This window comes from Giraffa tippelskirchi, chromosome 4 (assembly GCF_054371585.1).
Source record: "Giraffa tippelskirchi isolate mGirTip1 chromosome 4, T2T-mGirTip1v1.2.pri, whole genome shotgun sequence".
NCBI classification, from domain to species: Eukaryota; Metazoa; Chordata; class Mammalia; order Artiodactyla; family Giraffidae; genus Giraffa; species Giraffa tippelskirchi.
Window position 1 is genome coordinate 185,564,622 of NC_137278.1, and position 19,692 is coordinate 185,584,313.

General features: G+C 36.8%; 1 protein-coding gene across 14 annotated transcripts in view; it reads right to left on the minus strand.

Moving 5' to 3' along the window:
• PLEKHA5 (pleckstrin homology domain containing A5) overlaps positions 1-19,692 on the minus strand; it is a 256,829-nt gene that overhangs the window by 17,869 nt on the left and 219,268 nt on the right. For 12 of the 14 annotated variants that reach the window (XR_014082634.1, XR_014082633.1, XR_014082636.1 and 9 more), the window contains 4 exons: positions 9,544-9,645; positions 6,583-6,694; positions 5,647-5,693; positions 3,758-3,875 (listed from right to left, as the gene is read on the minus strand). Coding sequence is in view for 10 of the 14 variants with exons in the window: in XM_081592278.1 (XP_081448404.1) it covers positions 3,758-3,875; positions 5,647-5,693; positions 6,583-6,694; positions 9,544-9,645 (379 nt within the window). In the remaining 4 variants the exon portion in view is untranslated. Of the gene's footprint in view, positions 1-3,757; positions 3,876-4,678; positions 4,868-5,646; positions 5,694-6,582; positions 6,695-9,543; positions 9,646-19,692 lie in introns of all 14 variants that reach the window. The other 2 variants (XM_081592273.1, XM_081592272.1) reach the window with 1 other exon arrangement.

Consider the following 19,692-nt stretch of genomic DNA (forward strand, 5'->3'; position numbering starts at 1 on the left):
CTTTACAACAGTGGTCCATTTTTAAGAGCTCTATTTTAAGTCATGTGCTACAAAATAAATTACACTGTAATTGATCTGTATACTTCAGACAATTTACTTTTTAAAATTAAAATTTTTTTTTTTATTTTTAGGATTACACTTAAAAAAAAAAACCCAAATTTTAAGAGGAAAAACTTTGAGAGCACATATTTCAGACAGTACAGTTTTTATGAGTAAATATGAGTTTTTTGCTGAAGAGTATTAAAATTTGTTTATCCATACTCTCCTTGACAGACATGTGACTGCTTCCAGTTTTTGACTACTATGAATTAAAGCTTGCTTTAAAGATCCTTGAATAAGTCTTTGTGAGGAATTATGTTTTCATTTTTCTTAGGTAGATACATAGGATTCCTAAGTTTGATAACTGCATGTTTAACTTTATAAGAAGCTGCCAGACTATTGATCTATCTTTGACCACCTCAGAAATGTGTGTGAATTTCAGCTGGTCCACATCCTAACCAACACAAGGTAGTCAGTCAGTCTTTTAAGTTCAGTCATTTTAGAAAACTGCATTGTGATTTTTATTTGCATTAAAACTGCAATTCTTTTATGATCAATAAGTTGTAAACTTTTCCATGTGCTTACTGGTCATTTGTATACCTTATTTGTTAGCTCTCCAAGGCTTATATGTACAGACTGTACATATACATACCCAGCACATACCCAGTACAGACTGGGTTGTTTATTACTGATATACAAGAGTTGTTTACATATTTTGGATACAAGGGTTTTGTTAGGTGTATGTATTGGTAATTTTTTCTCCTGTTCTGATGGGCAAAAGTTCTAAATTTTGATGAAACCAAATTAATCAGTTTTCACTGAGAGTATACCCCTCAGAGGCTCCCAGCTTTATCTGACTGGGTCTCCTAGCAGACCACTAACATGTTCTTTCGCTGAGCTTTGTCCTGTCACAAAGTGAAAGCTGGCTTTCATGCTCCACTTAGTAACTTCCTGGATGCCTCCTGCTATAGACTGAAGTGGTCTTCCTAAAATTCCTGCTGAAACCCTAACCCCTGACATTATGGACCTGAAAATGGTGCTTAAAAAGAGGCTGTTAAGACTCACAGACTTAAGTGAATGAACTTATGGTTACCCAGAAAAAGGGAGGCGGAAAGGAATAGCTAGGGAGTTTGGGATGGACATGTACACTCTGCTATATTTAAAATGGATAACCAACAAGGACTCTAGAGCACAGAGAAGTCTGCTCAGTGTTATGTGGCAGCCTGGATGGGAGGGGAGTATGCCTGGCTGAGTCCCTTTGTTGTTCACTTGAAACTATCACAACATTGTTTGTTAATCAACTGCACCCCCAACACAAAATAAAAAGTTAGAAAACCTTCCCAGAACTTGATCTTTCAGCCTGCAGAACTGTAAGAACAAATGTCTGCTGTATAAAGCTCTTGGTGGGACTCCCCTGGTGGTCCAGTGGTTAAGAGTCTGCCTTGTAATGCAGAGGACATGGGTTTGATCCCTGCTCCATGAACTAATATCCCACATGCTTTGGGGCTAACTGACCCCGCATGCCGAAATTAAGACCCAACACAGCCAAATATGCAAAATAAAACCAACAAACAAATAAACCCCAACAAAACAAACACTTGCTCTATAGTATTTTGTTACAGTGGTCTGAGTAGACTAATGATGTATGTGTTAGTCGCTTAGTTGTGTCTGATTCTTTCTGACCCCACGGACTGTTACCCTACCAGGCTCCTCTGTCCACGGAATTCTCCAGGCAAGAATACTGGAGTGGGTAGCCATGCGATCTTCCCACCCAGGGCTCGAACCCAGGCCTCCTGCACTGCAAGTGGATTCTTTATTATCTGAGCCACCAGGGAAGCCCAGACCAATGAACCACCCTTCACATAATTTTCCACCTGAACATTCCTTTTTTTACTTTTCTTCAACTTGTTGAAGGGTCTCAAAAAATTTAAGTGACATGAACCAGCTTTTATATAACAGTGCTGGGTCTTAATTGCAGCATGCGGGATCTTTTAGTGGTGGTATGCAAACTCAGTTGCAGCATGTGGGATCCAGTTCCCTGACCAAGGATCAAACCCAAGCTCCCTGCATTGGGAGCACAAAGTCTTAGCCACTGGACCACCAGGAAGTTGCTGAACTGGCTTTTTTTTTTTTTTTTTTTGGCTGCACCAAGTCTCTTAGCTGTGGCACTTGAGATCTGAAGATTTATTGTGGCATGCAGGATCTTTTCAGTTTTGGCATGCAAGTTCTTTGTTATGGCATGTAAGATCTAGTTCCCTGACCAGGGATTGAACTGGCGCTCCCTGCATTGGGACCAGGGAAGTCCCCGAACCAGCTTTTATAATCACTGTTTGTGGGAGGATTGGCCAGGTATCTAGTTACCAAAAACATTTACTTTTGTTTGCTGTCTGATAATTCCTGCATATTTATAGCTACATGTAACAATATGGTAAGGACTAAGACTGTGACTCTTTAACTTAAATTTGTCTGTGAAAAGAGAAAGTTAACAAAGACTTTCAATGAGAAGATATGATTTGAACGAGAAAGGTGTATAGATATTAACTTTTCAAGATGGCACTATTTTTCTAGTGGGAAAAAAAAAAGCACTGACATTAGAAAACCTTGAAAAATATTCCAATCATGGAAAAAGCTATATGAATATTACCATTTCATATTGTTCAAAATTTACTTTGTAACCCTCTAGCAGGTTTTAAAAAATTGACTAGGGAGTTATGATGATCAGAAATTACTTTTCTAAAAAATCCCACATTCTTAGAGTATTCGTTTTATCTCTAACAATTTTTTTGGTGAAACATTTTTGAAAGTAAGTTACAGATACTTTACTCCTAAGTGTCTCAAAATTCACTTACTACATCTCCTAAATAACCACAGTATCACAGTATCATTAGGCAGTATCTAGAACCTATGTAAATTTCCATTATTCTCCGAAGAATGTCTTTAGAGCTTTTCTTTTAAACCATGATCAACTCAAAGTTCAAGTACTGTACTATATCTGCTTTTTTCTGTCTTATTCCTGAATAGCCCCCTCTCTATCCTTTTTTTTGTTAATAATGTTGATTTCTTAAAGAATAACTAGCATTAAAAAATAATCAGATGACTTCCTTGGTGGTCCAGTGGCTAAGACTCCAAGCTCCCAATTCAGGGGGCCCAGGTTTGATCCCTGGTCAGGGAATTAGATCCCACATATTTCAACTAAGATTCAACACAGTCAAATAAATATTAAAAGATAATCAGAGTATACACAGTAAAAATAAGCATTATTTCATAGAATTTACTTTTATAGAAATTGTATAAAAGTCTGTCTTATTCCTAATCTTTTATGTATAATTTTGAAAGAGTAAAAACCAAAAAATAAAGTGTCAGGTTAGGAAACAGAAAGTTTTTCACAAGTTTGACATAAACTTATTTCTCAATAAAACCTCACCTGAACCGACATCAAGTTTTTTAGTCTTTATCCCACAAAGGATGAATAGTCCCAAAATATTACTGTGTTTAAAAAGGGAGACTCCTAGCAGAGAAAATGGCTTATAATATACAGTTTATGGGTCATATTATTGTCCCAATACCTGAAAACTTCTAAATTCAGAAACTCATCAGATCCCACAGGTTTCAGATAAGGGATTGTGGGCTTGTATATGTACTCTGTCAGCATGTAAACTGAATTTGTTTCTAAAATGTCTGAAAAACACAGGAGATAAGACATATTGCAAATGCTGACCTTTAACAGAAGTTTCTATTTCTGAAGCAGGTTCTGATTTTTCTTCTCCATTAGACTCATCAACTTCTGCCACTGTTGTTAATTCTGGCTCACTCTTGTAGAGTCTATAATCTGGACCCTTGAAAGAAAGATGTGTAATTATCAAAAAAAAAGGTAAAAGTCTTTTTAAAATTGTTTACCTCCAAAAACTCACACTCTTAACAATCAAAAGCCTCAGTCAGCTATATTGGGTATAAATCAATTAATATATATGTTATAATTAGGATAGGAAAAAAAAAGACTTTGAAAGATTTTTAACCAGTATATCTTATGGTTTTAAAATTAAGAATACTCCTCTTAAGGACAAAGTCATCAGAACATTTTTATCATAGTAAAACTAAAGCCTGAAAATAATAATTTTTTCTTGTTCTCTTCTCCTTGCTTATTACATTTAACACATTTACTTAACCTCTAAGCTTTTTTCTAGTTTCCATGGGTAATGTCTCTTTCTGGCAATGTCCAAATCCTCTAACAATTTTCCTAGACTCAACTGCCCACATCCCAACCTTTTTATCGTTCCTGATAAAAATCTTTTTCTTCCTTGCATCTTTCTGATTTAAAGATATCACTTTGCCTGCAATATCCTGAAATGGTATATTTAAAATATGGCTCCTTAAACACATGCAGCATAACCACTTGATGAAAATATTCATGAAAAGCAACAACTAGTGAAATATTAAAATCGTGGGGGGGAAATGACAAAATAAGAAACATAAAACTAAAACAGGAAAAACACAGACGATAATGTTATATATGAACACAAAAGTACTGGCTAAAAGTGATGTGATAATAATAAAAAGAAAAGATTGAGTCAAAAATAAATTGTTGGGAAAAATGAGGGCATGTACGATTGATGACTCTGTGGCTATTGCAGCCACTTACACAGTGGGATCCATTTCTTGGATATCCTTGAACTTGGTGAATCTTCTTTTCTTCGGGCAGATGGACTGGGCCCCTGCTATAACAGAGCAAGGAGCTGCTATCACTGGGCAGAGGGGGGATTATGGGAGGCTGGTCTGTAAAGTCATAGGACCGAGGAAGTGGAGGACGAGGTGGGACTACTTCCTCTTCCTAAAGATTGTAGAATAGTCACCTTATTTAGATAAGCATATTGAATTAAGTATATCGAAATTCTTTGCAATGTAAGTTAACTTACATTCACTTTAAGAAAATTAAAGGGACACTGCCAAGTCAAGAATCTCATATCAAAAAGTAAAACCAAAAATGTTTATGATAGCCAATGAGTGGGTTTTAAATTTGGTTGCGTCTCATTTTTTCGGTAACCACAGGTTAGCTTTACTCTGAAGCTCAACATCAAAACAAATTTATGAAACTACTGTATTTCATTTTAAAAGTAGAAGAATTAATTTTAAAAATCTCACTCCGTTTTGTTTTGGTAAATTTAAGAGAAAAAAACATTTCTTTTTGGTTGGCTTTTATACAAAATTCAAGACAACAGATGCTTTCAACTAGGTTGACAGTATCTCTTTATAGTTGTAATTTCTTTATGGTATGCATGATACACAGCCAACTTATCTATCAGTCATCTCATACACTTTAAAAAATACACCAAACAATGATAAATAAATACTCAAATTACTTAGATTAGAAAAAGTATGACAATGTTAAAGTTCTAACATAGATGAAAAGTGGTGATTCAAATTTTTTTGTATTAAAAAAAGGGAAGAAGATCACACTCGTTAAAAGCACCAAATTACTGAACCAGTGAAATTTCAAGATTAAGACAATAACAGATATATTTAGAAAACATTTTTGTTATGAGTAAATTCTAATTCATGTTTTAATTATAAATTAAAATAATTATAGTTAGACAAACAATCCAAACTTACCTCATTTTTGTACTTAACTGTTGAGAAAGGCTTTGATCCTATCATACCTATTAAAAAAAATGTAAACTATAACTACTTACATTAAACATACCTCTTAAAACTATAGAAAAAAGGAACAATTTCATTTTGCTTATTTTCAACAAAGGCTTTAGTTTCTAACCCCCCGTTTATTAATGTTTTCTGAATTTAAAATCCAATACATTGCTATACAGTAGAAATTAACACATAAAGCCACTATACTTCAATAAAATAAATTAAAAAACTCATTACATTAAAAATACAAACTGAAATATCTAATTTAAACAACAGTACGGGCAAATGGGTTTTCTCAAATACAACTGGTTTAAGTATGATTTGATACAATCTTTTAGGAGGGCAATTTGGCTGTGCCTATCAAAATGAAAAATGTAAACTTATTTCTCATTTTCTAGAATCCATTAGTACTAGTATGTGTGTTTATCATGTACACAGTAAATGTTCATTATATCAAAGAAAAACAAAAAAAACTCAACCAACCTGGAAGCAACCTACTGAAAAAATACACTGTTCATCAACACTGAAATTGATAAATTACAGTTTACCTATACAATGTATTCTTACACAGCTGTTACTACACTGTATTGTTAAGGAGTAAAAAGCATATCGATGAAAAACAGCACTTTCTATTGTGGGGAAAAAACTACGCAAACCAAAATATTGTGTGTGTTTATAATTATAGACACAAAACAATGATTTATTTTTGTCTGAGTGTGGTTAGGAGAACTTTTGCTTTCTACATTACATATAAACTTGGGTACTAATTCATTATTACAAAGTACCTGTTTTCTAATGCCAAAAATCCAGTAAAATAACAAGAGAAATCCAATTCTGCATGTCATTCCATTTACATATAATAATATGGTCAATTAGTACAGAATAAAAGACCAGCTAATGCACCTGTTTCCGAAGTGCCTCTCTGCTGCTTGTGTTTACTCAGCCCTTCCATGACATCCTGAATTCTCCAGAGCTCTTTCTGAATTTGTGCACGCTGAATTCCTGCAGATTCAGTCTATCCGTAAAAATGGACAGACCACACACAAGGGCAGGGGGAGGGAGAGAAATCATGAGATAGTTATAAATTCCACTAATTACATATCTAAAAAATGAGAACCACAATGGATTACGTTTGAGACTATTTAACATAATCTGTGTGTCTCTCTCAGTTTTGCAATGTCAGTGATAAAAGAAAGAAAGCAGAGAAAGAGAAAAATTTTTAGACCTACATGGTACACTATTTCACATCTTTTCAATAAGCACTGTGTTGCATTATTTACAATCGGGAAGGAATACTGACTAGCTGGGACTAAAAATGGGGAACCTCCCCTAAACCAAAACCAACAAAACAACACAAAAACACAACAGAACAGAAACTCACCAACCTCAAATTAAACAAAACATTTTTAGGGGAAAAAAAGGAAAGTATTTTAGCTTCCTAAGTTCTAGAACATAGAGACATGCCAAAAAAGAAAGGGCAATTTACAAAATATATTTTGAAGAGTTTTGACTGATAGTATTAAAAAGAATTTTCAGGACAAATTTCCAGTTTGCCATTTTATCATTGCCATTTTTATTCTAACCTAAAGTTGTATCTACTTTTTTTTACCTCTAATACCCCATTTCATGACCTTAGGCTAAATACTCTAATTGAAGCCAAAATAAGATAATATTGGTAAGATTCTAACAAAACTCTACGACTCATTGATAAATAGTAAAACAATAAATATCATTTTTAGGACTATAACTTAAAAAGAAACAGGTAAATAAGTACGAAGATTGTCATGATTATGATAGCCGTGAAATGTGAATACCAATAAAGACTTGTGAGAGGGAATAGAAACTACACAAATCAGACAATTGCACATACAGAATATGTATTATTTTTGCAAGAATTTAAAAGAATACATATTTCTGTGTATCTGAAAGGCGTTTAATGTAAATCTCATTTTTATTTTATTTTGCATTTCACTGGTTCCTAGTTACATTGACCAACTTTTTCAAACACTTGTTAGCAAACTGTGTTATTAAGTTTTCTATCAATTAAAACAATTCATGTTCTTTGTCTATTTTTCTAATGTATTTCTGTTTCTCCAAACCAAAATGAAAAAGTTTTCTGCAAATCTAGTTAAGTAACTTGTTGAATTTTTTAGAGGTTCAAGATACTTCTTCCTAGTATGTCATTTTCCAAGTTTTCTATGTTGTTTTCATTGTTTACTTATGTATTTAACAAACAATTATATATAATATGTTTTATATATAGTATGTTTTATTTGCCTGGTTCTATTCTAAGGGCTTAAAAAAAAATCAACACATTTAACACATCATAATAACCCAACAGGGGTAGATACTATTATTATTTTTATTTTACTGAGTGGAAACCGAGGCATATATAACTGGCCTAAGGTTTTATGTGCAATGCTACTTCTCTTAAGATGTGCCCCCTAGTTTTTCATTTTTTTACAAAATGTCTAACTACTTGTGGTCTTTATTATACCTTAAAAATATAGAACCATTTTGTGATTTTCTTTTCTGGAAATTTGGTTGGAATAGAATTATGCTTATGGGAAGAATTTTCATTGTGATAATGTTAAATCAGGTCATCGACACCACAGTATAACAATTAATACCTCCCCATTTATTCAGGTCTTCTCTCATGTCCTATACTAATTAAATATTCATGTGCCAGCTCTTTGCGACCCCATGGACTATAGCTTGCCAGGCTCCTCTGTCCACGGAATTTTACAGGTAAGAATACTGGAGTGGGTTGCCATTTCCTTCTTCTAAATTTTCGTGATGAACCTTTTTTATTAGGTTAATCAGGACTGCAAACTGCTTTGGTTCACAGCTTCTTTTTTATGGCCTATGGCCTAAAAATTAACTTTATACTCTTACTAAAATTAAGGGGTATTAAAAATCCCAAGTACCAAAAATTTTGTGGCACAGTGTATATACTTGCAACATCTAAAGTCTTTAATATCTGGCCTTTTACAGATAAAGTTTGCTGATGCCTTGATTATATTTTAGATATTTACCATTTTTTTAAATATTGCATTTAGTAACTTCAGTGTACAAAACAGAAGTCACAACCACACATGGCTACTTAAATGTAGATAATTAAAAATTACTAGCAACATTGCAAATACCCAACAACTACACTAGCAACATTGAAGGGCCTAAAAACTACATGTGGTTTAGTGATTCTATTTTGGATAGCATGCATAGCAGACAGGTGACTTTCTATGTCAACCTTACTATCTATTCATTGTACTAAATTGTTGAGTCCACTGGGATTCCAATGCAAATGATTAAATTTACATAGGGTCACAAGTATGAAGTGACTTTTATTATTTTTTTTAAACATATATAATCTCCATTCCCCAGGGTAATATTTTAAGACAGCTATTATTATTTTCAGGTTACAGATGAGAAAACAAACACCTGGACCTTGGCTCCCTATCTACCCATTCACAAAATTGGATTCTTTATGCCAAAAGTTGCCACAACTTCCCCTATTCTAATTAATATAGCAGTCAAGATAATGGGCTGAAACAGTTTGATAAAAGAGAGGGATTTAAAATAGAATAGATAAAATAATTTTATACTTCAGTGGCAAGTTACTGCGAGGAGCACAGAACACCCTGGGGCTCACTATGTGCTCAACAGAATAAAGAGCTTTTAAGCAATGAGGGATGCGCTGCTTTGTGAGACAGTAAGATTCCTATCATTGAAAGTACTGAAATCCAGATGTTAGGTAGCTAACTATGCAACAGATGTTGAAGCTGTGAGCGAATCCAACAAGAGAGATTGCACAGTACCAGTCAAAGCCAGTGAGAACAAGGTGAACATATGATACTTCTGCACCTGAACTTCACCGAGGCGATCCAGCTGCTCTTGCATCTGGCTCCTGGTAACAGTTACGTCATACTCTAACTTATCATATTCTCTCCACGCTCGTTCCAGTTCCTAAAATCAAAGGGCTTTAATTACTTTCACAGAAAAAATGTGCTGGTGTGTTATCACTCTTGTAATCAATAATGGGCAAAGTACAACATGTTATATAACTCATTTCCCTTTATTTTTTTCCCTCTTATTTAGCTCAATTTAAGAAGAATGCTGAGCAACTGAATTATTTATTATTGTGCTGCTGTATTCAAATTTCACTAAAAAAAAAAAATTAAAAACAAATACCAAAACAACCCAAACAAACACACTTTTATATTATTTATTCATTCATGATGTCAAAATATTCAGCTGATTGTAGGATCTAAAGAGGTTTATTTGGAGAAAATGTTATTTTATTCATGATAATACATTAATTTTTTCTTAAAAGTGATTTCTTAAAATGCAGAAGAGGCATAAGTAAAATATTTTCTTATCTGTCATGATTAACATTTGTCCAGAAATAAAAACACTAAGTAGTCTGTATTTTTAGCATGTCAGATTTTCAATAACACCAGAAGCTTGACATGACTTTGCTTAGAATAAATATACAGTCATGTAATGATTTCCTTTTCTTGGGCTCCAAAATCAATGCAACTGGTGACTGCAGCCACAAAATTAAAAGACACTTGCTCCTTGGAAGAAAAGCTATGACAAACCTAGATAGCATATTGAAAAGCAGAGACATCACTTTGCCAACAAAGGTCCATATAGTCAAAGTGATGTGACGGCTTTTCCAGTACTCATGTATTGATGTGAGAGTGGACCATAAAGTAGGCTGAGCACCAAAGAATTGACACTTTTTGAACTGTGGTGTTGGAGAAGACTCTTTAGAGTCCCTTGGACTGCAAGGAGATCAAACCAGTCAATCCTAAAGGAGATCAACCCTGAATATTCATTGGTAGGACTGATGCTGAAGCTGAAGCTTCTATACTTCAGCTACCTGATGTGAAGAGCTGATTCATTGGAAAAGACCCTGACGCTGGGAAAATTTGAGGGCAGGAGGAGAAGGGGTCAACAGAGGATGAGATGGTTGGATGGCATCACCAACTTGATAGACATAAGTTTGAGCAAACTCTTGGAGATAGTGAAGGACAGAGATGCCTGGTATGCTGCAGTCCATAGGGTTGCAGAGAGTTGCACAGGACTTAGGAACTGAACAACAACAAATGAACCTAATTCAGCTAACTAATCTAGTGAATCCTGCTTGTAGAGACTTGACAGAGGTACTACCCACCTATACTTTTCTTCTTTGGGGAAAAGAAAACTACCCCTAAATGTCAAATCAGAGAAAAAAATTTCATACTTAATCCTTAACCACCTGTCATCTATTTAATACAGAATAATTCTACAAGTGCTCAAAAATACATTGTCAGGGAGGATAAAATGAGGGTAACAGACTCATCATCTTAAAAGATGATACTGTGAAAGTTCAGTTCAGTTCAGTCGCTCAGTCATATCCGACCCTTTGTGACCCCATGAACCGCAGCACGCCAGGCCTCCCTGTCCATCACCAACTCCCAGAGTTCACCCACACTCATGTCCATTGAGTCGGGGATGCTATCCAACCATCTCATCCTCTGTTGTCCCCTTCTCCTCCTGCCCCCAATCCTTCCCAGAATCAGGGTCTTTTCCAATGAGTCAGCTCTTCGCATCAGGTGACCAAAGTATTGGAGATGCAGCTTCAACATCAGTCCTTCCAATGAATACCCAGGACTGATCTCCTTTAGGATGGACTGGTTGGATCTCCCTGCAGTCCAAGGGACTCTCAAGAGTCTTCTCCAACACCACAGTTCAAAAGTATCAATTTTTCAGCACTCAGCTTTCTTTATAGTCCAACTCTCACATCCACACATGACTACTGGAAAAGCCATAGCCTTGACTAGACGGACCTTTGTTGACAAAGTAATGTCTCTGCTTTTTAATATGCTGTCTAGGTTGGTCATAGCTTTCCTTCCAAGGAGTAAGCCGTCTTTTAATTTCATGGCTGCAATCACCATCTGCAGTGATTTTGGAGCCTAAAAAAATAAAGTCAGCCACTGTTTCCACTGTTTCCCCATCTATTTCCCATGAAGTGATGGGACTGGATGCCACGATATGAACAAAGCTAGTGGAGGTGATGGAATTCCAGTTGAGCTATTTCAAATACTAAAAGATGATGCTGTGAAAGTGCTGCACTCGATATGGCAGCAAATTTGGAAAACTCAGCAGTGGCCACAGGACTGGAAAAGGTCAGTTTTTTCCAATCCCAAAGAAAGGCAATGCCAAAGAATGCTCAAACTACTGCACAATTGCGCTCATCTCACATGCTAGCAAAGTAATGCTCAAAATTCTCCAAGCCAGGCTTCAGCAATACATGAACCCTGAACTTCCGGATGTTCAAGCTGATTTTAGAAAAGGCAGAGGAACCAGAGATCAAATTGCCAACATCCGCTGGATCATCAAAAAAGCAAGAGAGTTCCAGAAAAACATCTATTTCTGCTTTATTGACTATGCCAAAGCCTTTGACTGTGTGGATCACAACTGTGGAAAATTCTGAAGAGATGGGAATACCAGACCACCTGACCTGTCTTTTGAGAAACCTGTATGCAGGTCAGGAAGCAACAGTCAGAACTGGACATGGAACAACAGACTGGTTCCAAATAGGAAAAGGAGTACGTCAAGGCTGTATATTGTCACCCTGCTTATTTAACTTAAATGCAGAGCACATCATGAGAAACGCTGGGCTGGAAGAAACACAAGCTGGAATCAAGATTGCTGGGAGAAATATCAATAACCTCAGATGTGCAGATGACACCATCCTTATGGCAGAAAGTAAAGAAGAACTAAAGTGCCTCTTGATGAAAGTGAAAGAGGAGAGTGAAAAAGTTGGGTTAAAGCTTAACATTCAGAAAACAAAGATCATGGCATCCAGGCCCATCACTTCATGGCAAATGGAGAAACAGTGGAAACAGTGGCAGATTTTAATTTTTTAAATATCGCTGCAGATGGTGATTGCGGCCATGAAATGAAAACACGCTTACTCCTTGGAAGGAAAGCTATGACCAACCTAGACAGCATATTAAAAAGCAGAGACATTACTTTGTCAACAAAGGTCTGTCTAGTCACGGTTATGGTTTTTCCAGTAGTCATGTATGGATGTGAGAGTTGGACTATAAAGAAAGCTGAGCGCTGAAGAATTGATGCTTTTGAACTGTGGTGTTGGAGAAGACTCTTGAACGTCCCTTGGACTGCAAGGAGATCCAACCAGTCCATCCTAAAGGAGATCAGTCCTGGGTGTTCATTGGAAGGACCGATGTTGAAGCTGAAACTCCAATACTTTGGTCACCTTTTGGGAAGAGCTGAGTCATTGGAAAAGACCCTGATGCTGGGAAAGATTGAAGGGAAGATAAGAAGGGGACGACAGAGGATGAGATGGCTGGATGGCATCACTGATGCAATGGACACGAGTTTGAGTAAACCTCGTGAGTTGGTGATGGACAGGGAGGCCTGGCATGCTGCAGTCCATGGGGTTGCAAAGAGTTGGACACGAATGAGTGACTGAACTGAACTGCACAGATTCAGTGGCAGTCCAGCAATGAAAGGAGATGGCATTGCCAGGCAGACACAGAACCTCTTTTGTAGAAACGTTCAGAGGGAGACCAAAGCTGCTGTATGTGTGCTCAAGGCGCTCAGTCTTGTCTGACTCTCTGCAACCCCGTGAACTGTAATCTACCAGGCTCCTCTGTTCATGGGATTCTCCAGGCAAGAATACTGGGGTGGCTTGCCATTTCCTCCTTCAGGGGGATCTTCCTGACCCAGGGATTGAATTCACATCTCCTGTGTCTCCTGCACTGGCAGGCAGATTCTTTACCACTGAGCCAGCTTGGAAGCCTAAAGGTGCTACAGAGGCAACTAAATTTGAGAACAAATTTAGGATGGTGGGGAATTCTTGCCTTTCACATAAAAAACAGAGATCTACAGGCGGAGTCTACTTTACTAATATTCTAGGGGTGAGGAAACACAATACACTTTGAATTTCCCTAACCTGGAGAGTCCTGCCATTCCACTGTACCAGTGCCGTTACTCTGCTGTGCCTGTGTCTGCCTCTCCCTCTGGGCTCCTCCAGCGTGATTACGCGTGAGTAGTAACACAAGTCAGTGGGAACAGCCAGCAACAGGGCAGCACTGGCCCCATACCAATCCTCCCAACACCTGGCCAAGCGTTTCATTAAAGAGTTTAGTGGCTTATCCGAGTACAAGGTTAAAATCTTTAAATGCGACATTAACATTTTTTGTCAAGAAGATAATATCTAGGTACACTAAGGCAATTAAAAGGGGTGATGACTTGCACATATACAATTATCTTAAAACCACAGGCGCAAGTCAGGAAACACAGCAGTGCTTTCAATAAAGACCTGGATTTTTCAAGCCCTATAGTTAAGAGGATGAGATAAATCCTGCGATTTAGAACCATATGGATGAACCTCATAATGTTAAGAGAAGCCAAATAGTATATCCTATATGGTTATACTTTAACAAAGTCCAAGACAGGCAAACCTAATATATAGTTTAAAAGTCAGGTAATCGCTTTTTTTTGGGGAGGAGGCAGTCATGGAGAAAAGAGCATCCCATTAAAATGCAATGCCTTGATAAGGATGTTGGCCATGTCTGTGCAGTTAATCTGTGTACTTTTCTGAGAAAATGTTCTTCTCTAACAAAGGCTTTAAAAAAAAAGTGCATGTGCCTATGTGGACTTGCTACAAGGATGGCAGAAAACTTTTTTAAAATTTGACTCAGTCTAAGTTTACGGCATGGAAAAAGTAAATTTTAATAGTAGTTACTTCTTTATAGTCTATACTGAGATAAGACTTGGCTACTGTAGGGGGAAAAAACCCAAACTTTAAGTAGGTCTGCAACATTCAGAGGCAATGAAACCCCAGACTACCAAAAAGAGATGAAAGAGAATTTTAATATGAAACTACAGAGCCATGGCAGCAACATATTGTTGACTTTATTAAGAAGGGATTAAGACTGATGATTCATTTCCAAGTTTTTAATGTAATAAGAACTTTCCTTTCCTTGTCTAGAACCAATGGCAATTTATAACAAAACCTACCCATGGGAATACTTACACCAAATGATACATATGAATGTAAATGTTATTACATTATGCTTAGGGCTAATAGACTGGTCTGCTTCTGGTTTGCCTCTCAAGCAGTGCTCCTGAGTACTAATCTAAGAAACGTTAATCCACTGTTCTACTTCTTATTAAAACAAATGTCAAGCATAAGAAATTGGCAGTAGATTTTGCTTCAAAATAGAGATGAGGGAGTAATACAGATACAGTGAGTGTAATTATTAGCTTCTTTTTGCCTTTCCATCGTGTCCTTTGGACTGCAAGGAGATCAAATCAGTCAATCCTAAAGGAAATCAACACTGAATATTCACTGGAAGGACTGATGCTGAAGGTGAAACTCCAACACACTGGCCACCTGATGCGAAGAGCCGACTCATTATGCTGGGAAAGACTGAGGGCAAGAGGAGAAGGGGGCGACAGAGGATGAGATGGTTGGATGGTATCACAAACCCAAAGGACATGAGTTTGAGCAAGCTCCGGGAGACAGTGAAGGAAGCCTGGCATGTTGCAGTTCATGGGGTTGCAAAAGGTTGGACATGACTTAGCAACTGAACAACAACAAAATTAGCTTCTTAAGCTCTAACAACTTTTCATGTTAAATGTAAAAATGTAAAAAATGTTAAATGTAAAAAATATTAATTTTAGCCATTACTACCCAATGATAACAATTCTGTCAACTGGGTATCAAAACTAGCTGATTTTTGAGATTAATCAAAATAAAGTGAATGTGATTTCAGTTTTACCTTCAGGATGTAGAGATTTCTTGGTATAGATATTAACAATGTGTTTAGAACTTGCATAATTTTTTAAAAAATAATATTTTAAATGACTTTGTACTTGCCTTAGTATGTAACTGCATCAGAGATAAAAATCACTACTTACTAAACACGTAACATATTCTTATTATACTATCTAATAATGACTAGTATATTGGCTTTTTTAAACCTAAAAAGATGTTACAAGGGACAAATTTAAACTATATAAAGTGAGGTTCAACTAAATCAGTTATGGTTACAGAGCTACCTTAATTTTAAATATCTAGTTTATGATAACAATTATAGTCATTTTACTTTTTTGGCTACTTATTATCTTTAACTTACTGGCTAGTTACAATCTTTAACTCATATATTTAGTTTTTCCTCTAATCTTCTCTTTGAAACAAAATAATATTCCATCTCAAAGAAAATGGTTGCTTTTTATTGTACAAACTGAAGATATAATGAATTTTTCTAGTAATAAAAGTAGAATACAACACAAGAAAAGATAAAAAGATCTAATATGCTCCCCCTTTGTTAGCAGTTTTGTGGATTTTCTTATAATCCTTCTTAGACATATACAGCAGAAATTTCCAAATATAAACAAATGTAGCCAACAAGCACCCGAATGCAAAAGTTATCAATACATGATCAATCTGGTTTCATCTACAGAATCCATTTTCCATCCCCATGGGGTCATTTCAAAGCAAGTACCAGACATTATATCATTTCATTTATAAACACTTCAGAAAAGAAACAAAAATGAAAAAGATAACAGACAAATTCTAATGAATTTTAATAATTAATATGCTTCTCTGTTGGCTCAGAGGTAAAGAATCCGCCTGCAATGCGGCAGACCTGGGTTGAAGCCCTGGGGTGGGAAAATCCCTTGGAGAAGGGAAAGGCTACCTACTCCAGTCTTCTCGCCTGGAAAATCCCATGACAGAGGAGCCTGAAGGGCTATATACAGTCCATGGGTTCTCAAAGAGTCAGACACAACTGAGCGATTGAGCACACACGTGTATTTCTTTGAAAATATATTTTTAAAATTATTTTGTTTCTCTCTGGCTGTGCTGGGTCTTCACGGTTGTGTGGGCTTTCTCTAGCTGCGGCCAGCAGGGGCTACTCCATAGTTGTGGTGCTCGTGCTTCTCACTGTGGTGGTTTCTCTTGCTGCAGAGCACAAGGGCTCAGTAGTTGTGGCGCAGGGGCTTAAGATGCCCTGGTATGTGGAATCTTCCCAGACCAGGGAATGAACCTGTGTCCCCTGCATTGGCAGGCATATTCTTAACCATTGGACCACCAGGGAAGTCCTAAAAAATATTTTAAACTGTAACAATTTCCCTGTCTATTCCTTTGCTACTTATTTGTTGAAGAGAATGGGTCACTTGTTCTGTAGAACTTCTCCAATGCTACATTCTGTTAACTGAATTCCTATGGTATTGCTTAGCTTGCTCTTCCCTTTTCTATGTTTCCTATAAACTCGTAGTTAGATGCTGAGGTTTGCTGAGATTCAGACTTGATTTTTGATTCCTCCAACCTCACAAGTATTGCTGGGTACTTTCCACTACAGCATTTCAGGAGGTTTATCATTCCATGCTGCCTCTGTTTCTAGGATGTTGTATTACAATCATGAAACAACCAGTGTATTTAAAAATCATCATGAAATCTTTCAAAGTGTATTCCATGACAATCCATGTATGTCAATAGATCTGTTAAAAAAATCACATTTTGCTATAACTATAATTCTCAGTAGCTCTGTGTGATATGGAGAATGAGAAGATGAAGATATTTCAAGTGCAGGCTTCTCTTCAAGGTGGTTTATCTGTCCTCTTCCCCAGCCCATTAAACTTTCTCCATTCTAGTCTAAAGTCTCCATTGACTTAAGTCCCTCCCATGCAGAATCTGGTCTAGAACATAAATTTAAAGTTATTGGAAGTCTATACAAAATGCTTATTCACTGTAACTCTGGGCAATCTCTCTGTTTCATTTTTCCATTTTTAACACAGTAGTAATAGTACCCCTGGCCAAAGGGTTCTTAAGTGGCTTAACTATGTGTGAAAACACTTATAATGGAATGTTACACCCAATCAACTGCTCCAGAAATATTCACAATGTTTAATATTATTCATATATTGGTCCTATTCTGCAGTGGATAAGTGCATAAGCCATCTACTAGCATGATTCAGGATGACTGGGGGGCTTTATAATTGTTTTCTTTAAATTCCAACTTTATTTTTATTTACTTGTTCATGTATTTCTTTGGTGCCAAAACCCAGGACTGAACCATGGAATTATGATTGTAGATGTTTGAGTAAGAGGATCTAGATTTGATTCCATGTTCCAGAAAATACAAATTATGTAACTACAAAGAGTAAAGTGGAATAGAAAATACAGAAGTCCTAGAATAAAAAAAAATCCTAGGGACTTCCCTGGTGGCCCAGTGGTTCAGACTTCGCCTTCCACTGTAGGGGATGTGGGTTCGACCCCTGGTCGGGAAGCTAAGATCCCTCATGCCTCAAGGCAAAAAAATCCAAACATAAAACAGAAGCAGTAATGTAACGAATTCAATAAATACTTTAAAAATGGTCCACATGAAAAAAAAAAATCTTAAAAGTCCTGGATTTAAGTGTTGATCTGTTTTTAATTGGTTATGTCACTTTGGAAGTCATTTAACCTCCATGAACCTGAGTTGCTTCTTCTGTGCAGTGGAGGTAATGAAAATAACATGGAGATAATAATTACATCTGTTTTGCACAGTATCTGCTTAAGGATCAAACCAGATAATATATGTACATAACACAGAAATACAAATATATTTTGCTACCATTATTGGCTGAGCCCTAAATTCTCATCGAAGGTATGTGAAGAGCATCTGCTTTATCTGGCTCCTTGAGCTGTCAGAGAGAGAAAAAACAACACTGCTGAGTGAATAAAGCCTGAGAATAATTCTCTTACAATCAGAGACAAAGCCAAAATGTAAACTTTCTGGAGCAGATGCTTAGCTCCAGGTGAGAAAGGTGACTGGAGCAGATGCTTAGCCCTCTGCCCACTTGATTTCAAGGCACTGTGGTCAACTCCACTTTTGCAGGTGTTCATGGTCAATTAACTAGGGTGCTTTGGAAATGCCAGTGAATTAAGGACCCTGGGGCAACTGCAACCAAGGAGTGAGAGATAGCCCAGCTTCCCCACCTCTCAGTGGGAAATCTAGAAATATTTAGCTCATTTCCTCACAAGGTCCCTACTAGTCCACAGTGGTGACCAACTCAGCAGTGAACCTCCACTGGCTCTTCTTCCCGCCACTCCCCCCACCCCGCCCCGTCTCCATTTCCACATTTCCTCCATCACTTGGGCTTCCTGGAAACAGCTCCCAGGTCCTCATCCCGGGCTCTGCTTTCAGAAAAAATCCAAACTAAGACAGCGACATGCTGAAAATTTTCAAGGGATAACTGACTGTGACAATAATCCTTCCCACTAATTAGGCTTAGGTCAAAAAGAGGTAGAATAAAGTAAAAAAAAATTAAAAACAAAGAAAAAAAGAAGCAGAGGCCAGGAGAGCACACACAGACATTTAAAGCACACTTATGCGTGAGTGTGTGTGTGTGTGTGTGTGTGTGTGTGTGTGTGTGTTTGTGTGTTGGGTAGGATTTAGAGAGAAGAGACACTCCATCAAGAATTAAACACATAGGCAACACTGCTTTACATGTTTATCATGTATTAAATCTTGGTTTTAATACCTCAGTGGCCAATCAGGTGAGAAGATCAAAGCTTTGCTCTACGGAGGCCTAACATCATATCTTATATTTTTTAAACCTCAGGACCTGGATTGGAACCAATGCCCCAAAATCAACTGTGAAAAAATCAGAGGAATCCTCTGGGAATCTGTTCGCAGAGATGTAATTTAAGTCTGGTCAACATCCAGTGAGTTCCAACCATTTGTAGCCCTAAGCTACAAATATGAATATGTTTACTTAAAGGCACAGATAACATAGTTTGTATTCTATGCATTAAGACCTGTCTTAGAAGAACATATTGAGGGTTTATAAATGACCAGTGAATAATGCTGAAGGCAAAGGAAAAAAAAAAAAATCCCAGGAAAGTGATCATATGCGATAACAATCAGAAAGTGAGATACTCAAAAATGATTATTTCTTTGAACATATCTGATAAATTTCCATCAGGACTGGAGGTACCATGGG